General features: G+C 32.7%; 3 protein-coding genes across 3 annotated transcripts in view; 2 read left to right on the forward strand and 1 right to left on the reverse strand.

Moving 5' to 3' along the window:
* The first annotated feature begins 2217 nt into the window (after positions 1–2217).
* LOC107476260 (phosphatidylinositol 4-phosphate 5-kinase 9) lies at positions 2218–6647 on the forward strand. Its single transcript, XM_016096048.3, has 8 exons — positions 2218–2403; positions 2797–4156; positions 4266–4433; positions 4705–4870; positions 4986–5096; positions 5200–5506; positions 5859–6024; positions 6183–6647. The coding sequence occupies exons 2-8, from the start codon at positions 2913–2915 to the stop codon at positions 6460–6462; spliced, it is 2442 nt and encodes an 813-aa protein (XP_015951534.1). The 5' UTR covers positions 2218–2403; positions 2797–2912; the 3' UTR covers positions 6463–6647.
* A 1079-nt stretch (positions 6648–7726) lies between these two features.
* LOC107476261 (ras-related protein RABC2a) lies at positions 7727–9477 on the forward strand. The gene is made up of 6 exons (XM_016096050.3): positions 7727–8098; positions 8380–8448; positions 8537–8602; positions 8763–8884; positions 9012–9140; positions 9255–9477. Exons 1-6 carry the CDS (start codon positions 7954–7956, stop codon positions 9366–9368), a joined length of 645 nt encoding a protein of 214 aa, XP_015951536.1. The 5' UTR covers positions 7727–7953; the 3' UTR covers positions 9369–9477.
* A 74-nt stretch (positions 9478–9551) lies between these two features.
* The window catches only part of LOC107476262 (uncharacterized), a gene marked incomplete in the record, with an annotated part of 1892 nt that continues 221 nt past the window's right edge, over positions 9552–11222 (reverse strand). The window contains 5 exon segments of the mRNA XM_052256873.1: positions 9552–9784; positions 9870–9965; positions 10108–10202; positions 10293–10371; positions 10472–10563. Of these exon segments, the coding sequence (XP_052112833.1) occupies positions 9707–9784; positions 9870–9965; positions 10108–10202; positions 10293–10371; positions 10472–10563 (440 nt within the window).

An 11222-nucleotide genomic window follows, 5' to 3' on the forward strand; every position in this document is an offset into this window, starting at 1 on the left:
GAATAAAGTTAAATTCCAAACAAAGACTTTTGTTTTATTTACTGGGAATGGAAAATGGAAAGTACCTTTCCAGGGGAAAAAGGATCCAACTAACGGTATATATAAAAGGATGAAAAAAGAAAAAAGAAATCTGACACTAGAATAATTATTGATATTGACTTAATGGTTAAAAAGTAAATACATTAAGATGGTAATATAAAAATGAAGAATCTCCATTTAATTCTATTTATAGTTAATAACATGTAGTTTTATATTGTTTTCTCTCTACGTATCTATTAAAAAAAAGAAATAATTTAATATTTATATATGTAGTAATAGGGTATAACTTATATATATAAATTTAATACAAAAATTACACATAAAATTTAATTAAAAAATATTTAATATTATTGAATGTGAAGAATATCTAGTGAACCAAAAAGAAAAAAATGAATAACTTTTTTCAAACATATATATATAGTGCCCACTACTTGGCCCTGCCATGTCTATGGTCCCCATGATTTCATTTTCAACTCTATTTATGATTATCATATTGAAGATATTTATTAACAAGAGAAATAAATCTCTTGCTAGATTTTCCCATGCTTGATACACATAGTAGTAGTAGATGAATTTATAAACTATTGGACAAAAAATTTAAGAAGCCCTAATTAAACTCTTTTTAACTTTATTGATACATAAATAATTTATCACCATTAAATATTTTTTTTCTTACTACTACATTTTACTCTCACAATAATATTGATATCTTATTGGTGCAAACCACATGATAGAATATAGATTATGTATATTTTTCTAAATAAAAAAGTGAAAAATAATTGCTCAAATCGAATAAAATTTTTATAAAAAATTAATTAACAAGAAATGTAATTTTATTATTTTTATTTTCATAAAATTCTTAAAAAATACTAAAAAAATATAAAATAGAAACACAATCTAATTGCACCCTAAAAATATTTTTGTGATTATTGTTCTTAATGTAAATTTATATAATTGGTGTACAAGAGCGTAACAAAGAGGGAATTTAATAGTATACATATATAGTATGTCGTATGAGGGGAAGGTAAAGTTAGGCATTGGAAGATTATTAATATTAGACTTAGAAGAAAGAATGAAAATTCAAAATTCAGAGTTAAGTAAAGGCAAACCAAAATCCAAAATTCAAAGGGTAGTCTTTGAGTTAGTTGGGGTTGGGGATCTTTTGTCTCAACATGGCTATTTAGGAATCATATTATTGCACTTATGACTTTGGTAACCTTCCATGTTTTAATGTCTATACTAATTGCATTCTGACTCAACAACATTGCTTGTAAATATCTCACTTTTCTAAGATATTTATTATTTATCACAGCATTTGAAGTTTGAGCCCTACATTAATTTCTTCTATGTAGAGTAAATATATAATATATAGTTTGAAAACTTTATTCTAGGTGGTAACTCTTAGAAGGTTTAAACCTTCACTTTTTCCAAAGTATAGTTAATTAGTCTAACTTCATTAACCATATATAGAATCTAGATAATTCTAATCATATCTTGTTTCAATCTAGACAAAATTTTGACCTAATCATAAGACTTTTTAACATAAAATTTTACTAATTTTGGACTACAATTTAACCTAATACAAATAAGAATAAATTAGGCCGTTTGAAATATTTAAAAAGTAATTTTTTTTAGTTTTTAACTTATAAAAAATAGTAGTATTAATGTCTGGTGTAATTTTCAAAATCAAATTGCGACTTTCTAAGAAGCTATTTAGGAGTTTATGGAGAAGTTAAAAAAATGACTTCTTTCCTAATACTACTATTTTTTAACATATTTTTATAAAATAAATATTTTTAAAATTAATATCCAAATATAAAATAACTTATTTATAAGTTATTTTTAATTTAGTTATTTATTGTTTAAACTATTTTTTCAAAAAAAATTTAATTAAGTTGTTTACCGAATTGATAGTGTAATTAACTTCCTTGCAAAATAAAATATTTAAACAAATTTAAATAATTAAACATATATTGTGGGGCTAAAGAAGACAAATAGAAGATAAGTTGAGTAAAGAGTTAGCTAGATCCGATCAAGGACACTGTTTGTTACTACTTCTCTCATATTATTATTATTATTATTATTATTATTATTATTATTATTATTATTATTATCATTATTCTCTTTTCATTCCAAAGACACAGAAAGAGAGACGAAGGAAGAAAAAGACTGAGTCATCCAAAACCATATACTTTGGAACCAAAGCTTAAGAGAGAGAGAATAATAAGTCTTTTTTTTTAATTTATTTGTTTGTTTTATTTCCACTCCTTCTTCTTCTTCTTATTCTTTGTCCTTGCCTTTCATTCATTCATTCATCACTTTGTGTGACTTTGTTCTCATTCCTTTTCTCTTTCAACTTTCAAGGTACTCTCTCTCCTTCTCTCACTTTCTTATTCAATTGTATTTCTGTATTATTATGTAGTTAGTGATGATATTACTGATATCCTGTTCTTGATAATGTGCAATCACTAATCCTTATATAAATTCAATTATTCATTTATGAATGTATATGCTTGACTATATAGATTGGTATTCAGAGTTGTTGCTATTGATGGAAACAAAGCCATGGAACTGATCAGATAATTTTGTTATTGTTATTGTTATTGGGATTGAAGATTTGAAGTTGAGTGTGTGTTAGCAAATTCAGTTGCAATTTTAAACCATGTTCAAGTGCTCTTCTTAAATTGAGCTTAATAGTTCATAGTACTGTATCAAGTTTTCTGATGTTGTTTCATTTTTCTGATTCCGCTTCACTAGTCAAAAGGGCAAAGAATTTCAAGGGTCAATCTCTTCTTGTAGCTGTTGAGAATTAGGGTAACTTATAATAATTTGATTGAATAAGGAAAAGTTTTTCCTTTTTCTGGTAATTATGCATGTCTGGCCCTGTGGCCACAGTTGATAATTTGGATGGAGCAGTTATCTCTGCAGAGAGAACAAAGTCTCTTGATGCCATTTCCGAGGTAGACGTGTCGTCCTTATTGAGAAACGGCGAAAGCAGTGGTCATTCATCTGAGATAGTTGGGTTTAGAGTTGGGGAACTCTTGCTTCCTAATGGAGAGTCATATTCCGGGTCCCTTCTCGGCAACATGCCGGAGGGTAGGGGTAAGTATGTATGGTCAGATGGATGTGTATATGATGGTGAGTGGAGAAGGGGGATGAGGAATGGAAATGGAAGGTTACAATGGCCTTCTGGCACGGTTTATGAGGGCGAATTCTCCGGTGGCTATATCCATGGTACAGGAACATATATTGGTTCGGATAGTCTTACCTACAAAGGGCGGTGGCGATTGAATCTTAAGCATGGACTTGGTTATCAAGTTTATCCTAATGGAGACATCTTTGAAGGGTCTTGGATCCAAGGAACGCCGGAGGGGCCGGGGAAGTATACTTGGGCGAATGGGAATGTGTATTTAGGGAATATGAAAGGTGGGAAAATGTCAGGGAAAGGAACTTTGACATGGATCAATGGAGACTCATTTGAAGGAAGCTGGTTGGATGGTATGATGCATGGTCTTGGAGTTTATACTTGGAGTGACGGCGGCTGCTATGTTGGGACCTGGACGAGAGGTTTGAAAGACGGCAAAGGAACGTTTTATCCGAAAGGTAGCTGTCTTCCGTCGGCACAAGAGGTTTATCTGAATGCCTTGAGGAAAAGAGGACTATTGCCGGATTTGAGGAGGCAGAAACAGGCTCATATTCATCATGCTTCTTCGGTTGATATGGGAAATGTCAAGGTCAGTGGTGATAATCAGAGTTCTAGCCTTGTTTCGTCCGATAAGCTTGCCAAAGGGAGTCTATTAAACATTGAACAATCGCGCAGCAAGAATATCTCTCTCGAAAGGCGATGGAGTCTTGAGGTGTCTATTGAGAAAGTAATAGCCCATGATTCAACAGATTCTATATTGGAAGGTAGTGAAAAGATCCCCATTTTGGAGCGCGAGTATATGCAAGGTGTATTAATAAGTGAGGTAGTTTTAAATAACAGCTTTTCGAATTTGTCTAGAAGGGCAAAACGGCTGCAGAAGAAGCTCGCCAGAGAGATTAAAAGACCCGGTGAAGCCATCATTAAAGGTCACCGGAGCTATGATCTGATGCTTAGTCTGCAGCTTGGAATAAGGTACAATGCATAATCTTGACCTTTCTTCAAATTATAATAATTATTTACTCTAAAATTATCTGCAGTGGATTTCTATATGTAATGTAAAATTTGGCTTCAATATTTCTAGGTATACTGTGGGAAAGATTACCCCGATACAGAGGCGAGAAGTTCGAGCATCGGATTTCGGTCCTAGAGCAAGTTTTTGGATGAATTTTCCTAAAGAAGGTTCTCAGCTAACTCCTCCTCATCAATCTGATGACTTCAAATGGAAAGATTATTGCCCAATGGTGTTCAGGTTAGTAGTACTTTCACTACTTTGTATGATTATTTCTATTTCATCCGAATTTCAATTATATTCTTCTCCAAGGAACTGAATTTTTGGTCCACTACCATAGTGTTTCTTACTTTTTCATAATCTTCTGTTGATAATGGAAAAGAAACTTACACTCTGAATTGTATGCATATCATCTCATATATCCATGTCAAAATTACAATGCCTAGTTAAGATGGAATGATTATTCAGCATAACCTCATAATCATGTAATTATTTATCAAAATTTATGCAGAAACTTGAGAGAGTTGTTCAAGATTGATGCTGCTGACTATATGATGTCGATTTGTGGAAACGATGCTCTGAGGGAACTATCATCTCCGGGGAAAAGTGGTAGTGTCTTTTTCCTGTCTCAGGATGATCGTTTCATGATCAAGACGCTTCGAAGATCTGAAGTAAAGGTATGCTTATTTTACTTATATCTTGTTAATTAGCATTTTTCCATAGGCTTACATACACAAGTTTTAGGCCTTAAAGATAATAATCATATCATCATTATCAAAATTTGGTATGTAGGTTCTTCTAAGAATGCTTCCGGACTATCATCATCACGTGAAGTCATACGATAATACCCTCATCACGAAATTCTTCGGTCTGCACCGGATTATACCTTCGAGTGGTCAAAAGGTATTGTGATCTGAATTGCCAAATGCATAAAATATTTGAACCTTTATCTACATTTCCTTTAATAGAGAGGCTAAAATTTATATATAACTGTCTGTTTCTGCAGTTTCGCTTTGTTGTGATGGGAAATATGTTTTGTACAGAGCTAAGGATCCATAGGAGATTCGATTTAGTCTTTGCTAAAGTAAGGGAAAGAAGTTGCACCTATGTTCATTCATTCATTCATTTTTTTTATCTTCTCAAAATATTCTGCAGGCAGATTGAGATCGACAGCAAGTTCTTGGAAGCACAGCATATAATGGATTACAGCCTTCTACTCGGCGTTCATTATCGAGCTCCACAGCATCTCCGTCCTCTCACATCATACAACCGTAGCATAACTGCTGATGGATTAGCAAGTCTTGCTGAGGAAGGTTAGTATGAGATGTGATCTTGAAAGTTATGATATGTTAAAAAGGATTAATATATCTGAGTTTTGTCTTTTAGTTAATAGTCAAAATAGTTCCTGAAATAGTTCCCGAAAGATCAACATGAGTCAATTTAGTCCCGAAAGATCAAATGTCTCAAATTGAATCATATTGGTCCTTTCATAAGTTAGATATGACACATGGCATAATCATTTTGCGACACATCATCATCTAATATTGCATGTTTCAGGGATCAATTTGAGCCGTTTGATCTTTCGAGGACTAAATTGATGAACATATTCTTCTTGTTTGTACTAAAATTGTTTATTTGAAAACATTCAAAATGTTGAATTGACAGATCCTCTAGAGGATGAAGTATCAAGCTATCCCCAAAGCCTTGTTTTGGTCCCTAGGGGATCAGATGATAACAGTGTTGTTGTAGGATCACACATCAGAGGTAGTCGACTGCGCGCTTCGGCTGCCGGCGATGAGGAGGTGGATCTGCTTCTTCCAGGCACAGCAAGGTATGGTTCCTTCTAATCTTCATAACTTCATATTATAGTTCTCCAGCTAACATCATTGCACAGCCGAATCGGCCGCAACGTCACGCCTATTCACATAACAGTTAGGACTATATGGTTAAACTAGAATTGTTGAAACACCACCATTGATTGTTAAGCAGACTACAAATCCAGTTAGGAGTAAACATGCCAGCAAGGGCAGAGCAAATTCCAGGAAAGGAAGAGATGCAAACATTTCATGAGGCTTATGATGTGGTGCTCTACCTGGGCATAATTGACATTTTACAGGACTACAACATGTCCAAGAAAATTGAACATGCCTACAAATCGATTCAGTTCGATTCGATTTCAATCTCGGCCGTTGATCCCGGATTCTACTCCCGTCGCTTCTTGGACTTCATTCAGAAAGTGTTCCCACCAAATGAAACTCTAGCTGGTTGATTTTCAACCAAGTCATTGTTTGTTTAGTCCAAAAATTTGAACATTGTCACATATTTTGTTTTTGTGCATTTTGTCTATAAATTTTATATGGTTGGTGGCCACATAGGTATTGTATTCATAGATAGCTTTGTGACTCAAATCTAATGCCTTGAAGCTTGAATCATGAAATGGATAATATTGGATCATTTTTATCCTCCATGATTTTTTTTTTACGTATTTTCCAACCCAACAAACCAACGACTAATTCACCGCAATTTGAGTTTTATTTAAGGGTCTGTTGTTGGTTAAAAAGTTACTGTATACACAAGATGAAATTCAAATTCCAGATCTCAGACATTTACTTAACAGATGAATGAGCTAATTATTCACCAAACTCGTTGTTTAAATAAATTATCATAGCATTCTCGTTTGATTCTTTTAAAATTAGAATTATTAATGACTTAATTAAGGACAAGAACCCGGCATTAAGGAGAATATCGCAGAAAGTTAGGAACTTCAAAGTTAGAATTAATTATGTGTTACATGATGGCTATGTGCATTATTATTATTGCAAGTTTATTTTAAACACCAAGCATCTTATCTTGGGTTTGGTTAGGTGTATGTTAAGGATCAAATGACCTTCAAATATACAAGGATCCATTTCCTCTATAGTTGATTTATTATAAAATAAAATCTCTATTAAAAAGTATGAAGTAACTAATTTTTTATATATTGTTTTAATTTTTGTACCTTGATTTTACAATATTAGCCAATTAACTTATTCCATGTATAATAATTCATATATATGGTGATTATTAGTCAAGTACTTTCATGGTTTATATGATGCAAGTTATCTTTTCATATGCAATGATGCAAATAACATCATTAGAAAATAAAATATGCATTTGCTCGAATAATTTCTAAGCTGAAAAAAGAAAGAAAGTTGAGACAGAGGAAAGGAGAGAAAGAAAAGAATAGAATAGAACTCAAGCAAAGTTAGCCTTTTTTTTTTTTTGGCTTCTTTCTCACTCTTTATAAAACAACATTAAAATTCTTTGTTAAACATTTATATATTTTATCATCTTTAATTTCTAGTGTAATCTCCACCATAATATTTCAACTCTTACTTTTCATCTTTAAATCATGTTAGACATTTAATTGAAAAAAAAATGTGAATGATTTTAACAAATTTATACATGTTCTCAAAACTTTCGTAGTTACACATTCTTAGTTTATATTAGAGTATGCATAAACTACAAATAAAGAACATACAAAAACTTCTATTCTAATTAATATTGCTAAGAGCCTTTATCATTCATTGCTGTATGATACCTTTTCTTCTTTCTTTTTCTCTCCCTTTCTTTCTTTCTTCACTTAAATAGGTTCCTTTGGCATTGTACTTTCTATTTATTTATTTATTTATATATATAGAATCATTCATTAGAGAAAGAGGAGGGAGGAGGTACTTCATTATCAGCATCATAAGATCATTCACAGAGTTTATTTGAGAGAATGATGAGTTTATCTTCAGGTCAAATCAGTAGTAGCTATGATCTCTCATTCAAGATCTTGTTGATTGGTGATTCAGCTGTTGGAAAAAGTAGCTTACTTCTAAGCTTCATCTCTAACTCTACTGAAGAACTTGCCCCCACAATTGGTAATTCTCTCATTTGAGATATACTAAGGATGCAATTGTTTTTGTATTTTTATTTTGTTTTTATTTTTTATTTTGTCTGTTTTTATAATTTTATGAAAGAAACAAGAAAAATAGAAGGTGTCCTTAGACAGTGTCTTATGGTTTATTAATAACTATTTTACTATTTTGTTCCTTGTATTGCATTGCATTTGTCATTAAATTTTAGAATTGATGCTTATTCTATCATATTTCTCATATTAATTTGTATTTCATTTAATTTCCCTTGTTTTTATGTTATGAAGGTGTTGATTTTAAGATCAAACAGCTCATAGTTGGTGGGAAGAGATTGAAACTAACAATTTGGGATACCGGTAAAATTTATAATCAATTCATTTGCTTCCAAGCTCTTTTTCTTCTCTTTTTTTTTCCCCTTTGATAGTAACATTACAACTATTGTAGCTGGACAGGAAAGGTTTAGAACACTAACAAGTTCTTACTATAGAGGAGCTCAAGGGATCATTCTTGGTATGCTAAATTATGTAAATGTGATTGTTTTAATTTTTTCTCCTAGAGACATGTCTTTGCTATTTGCAAATTGCATAGAAACTTCTTTGTGGAACAAAATCCCTCATGACATTTGTTGTTACAGTTATAGAATTCTTTTGCTATATATATTTGTTTTCAGTTTATGATGTCACCAGGAGAGAAAGCTTCACAAATTTATCAGAAGTATGGTCCAAGGAGGTAGAACTCTATTCTACTAATCAGGATTGTGTGAAGTTACTAGTTGGAAATAAAGTTGACAGAGTAAGTTCTTGTGTTATAATAAATATTGTTCTTGAATATAGTGAAGACATACCATGATATTTATGTTATGTATATTGTATATTAATTTTCTTTGATGCTTTGTATAATTGTATCTCTCTATGATTAGGTTTCTGAAAGGGCTGTGAGCAGAGACGAGGGTTCAGCTCTTGCTAAAGAGTTGGGATGTTTGTTTTTTGAATGTAGTGCCAAAACTAGAGAAAATGTGGAAAGCTGTTTTGAAGAGCTTGTACTAAAGGTAGGTAGATTTTTCACTTTAATTTTCTTTTTATTTAATGGACAAGAAGAAGAAATTCAAATTGTAGATAAATTGTTACCTTATAGCTAATATAAATCATTTAACATATCATAGATAATGGATGCTCCTAGTCTTCTGGAAGAAGGATCAAGCACAGTAAAAAGGAATATTCTCAAGCAAAAACAGGAACCTCAAGCATCCCAACAAAGTGGTGGTTGTTGCTCTTGAAATGTTTGTTCTAATTGCTGCCAATGTCTTTTGGCTGCTTAATTACTTGTATCTATCACTAGTTCACTAATGAAAATTTGAAACAATAATACCTAATAGCTTGTGTATATATTTATTTCTTTGACTTATGTTTAAGGGGATTTAGCCTATGTTACAACCATTAAAGAGGTAATTATTTAGCCGTTAATCACAAGTGATTCTCTGTTAAATCATTTCTGAATGTCAATCAACAGCCATATAAAATTAGTATACAATAATCCAGATGTTTTGGCCCTAAAGCAAAATTGGCAAAAAGAAAACTGAATATTTCTACCAATCACAATACTAAGGCTATCATATTAAGCTTCCATGGGAATGGTGGTAGATTCCAACAGCCTCCTAGCATCTGTGCCTGGATCAGGTAACTCTGGCGGGCACTACCAAAGAAAACAATCCTCAGAATTTGATGAAAACTAGAAAAGGTTTATTATTATGTATTAGATTCCTTTAAAATTTACATACCTTTCCATATAAGTTTTGCTTGGTGGGGGAAGCACCATGAGACAGCAACAACCTAATTACATCAACATGCTCACCTCTTGCTGCATGATGAAGAGGCTGCAAAAAATAGTCACAATCACAAGATCATGATGATAGAAAAAGATCAGGTGAAGTTCATAAGGATAAAAATCAGAAAAATCTCAATCTATAGGTGGCTTGAGACTACGAAAATTTGAGTATGAAATCGATAAATACTCACCGTGTCACCCTCGGAATCAACTGATTCCAGCATCCTTTTTATGATCTCTGCATCACCAGCTCTGTTCAATAGCAGTTGGACTATCTGTGTATATCCTGATATGATCATCGACATGCAAAAGAAAAAAAAAATCACAAATTGTGCAACAACATTCATTTTAGCTTTGAGATGCGAGCGGAAACTACCTCCAGCACAAGCATCGTGCAAAGGAAGCGCACCGTCTTCATCGTTGGCCTCCAAGTTCGCTCCTCTATCTAGAAGTAGCTGCAATTTGTTAAGCAAGATCAATCATCCGGTATCCATGGGAATAATCATGCTGCATAATTTGAGCATATGAAAGTGATAATAAGCAATGGAAACAAACCTGGGCGCATTCCAAATGGCCATACAAACAGGTCAAATGTAATGCTGTATCCCCATCCTCGACTGGCTCATCGATACTACCTTGCAAGTTATCTGGAAATCATGCAGTACAAGTGTAAGAATTAAGCAGAAAGAACACCCTATGTTCTAGTGAAAAAAGAGTGCAAAACCATAGCAGACAGGGTGCAATAGCTTTCAGTAAACATGCATGTCTTCATGGCCACAATATAATCACCCCCCCCCCCCCCAAAAAAAAAATTCAATCTCTAAGGAGCCATGATTATTGGTCCCATCTCCCATGGTTTTAAACTATAGTCAATAACCAAACACAGTAAGGAAGCAATCATATATGTGGCAGAATCAACCACATTTTCTCTCAATTTCATTATTCAAGAAGAAACCATAATCTAAAATAATGATATGACCAAAACTTTGGCTTCTCTTAAGGATCAAGGTGAAGCTTTTAGCATCTTTCATAAACTAATATATACCCGCAAACAAGTTTCTTACAATGAATTTGAGAGGTTTAGGCTAGTATCAGATTCAGATTCAGGTGCCACAAAAATTTACTTGCAGAAAATTTAACGAATAAAATTACGAACAATAATTTCATACAAGTTCAGCTGAAAATAGGGTTTGAGCTTTAGCAAAGGCAGCTCAATATACATGCAGAAAAGAACAATTTGGAAAGTATAAAAGAAAACATAAAATTGAAGAGAGTGAGAGAGAGAGAGAGAGAGAGAGAGAGGAGG

The sequence above is a fragment of the Arachis duranensis genome, chromosome 2, assembly GCF_000817695.3.
Source record: "Arachis duranensis cultivar V14167 chromosome 2, aradu.V14167.gnm2.J7QH, whole genome shotgun sequence".
NCBI classification, from domain to species: domain Eukaryota; kingdom Viridiplantae; phylum Streptophyta; class Magnoliopsida; order Fabales; family Fabaceae; genus Arachis; species Arachis duranensis.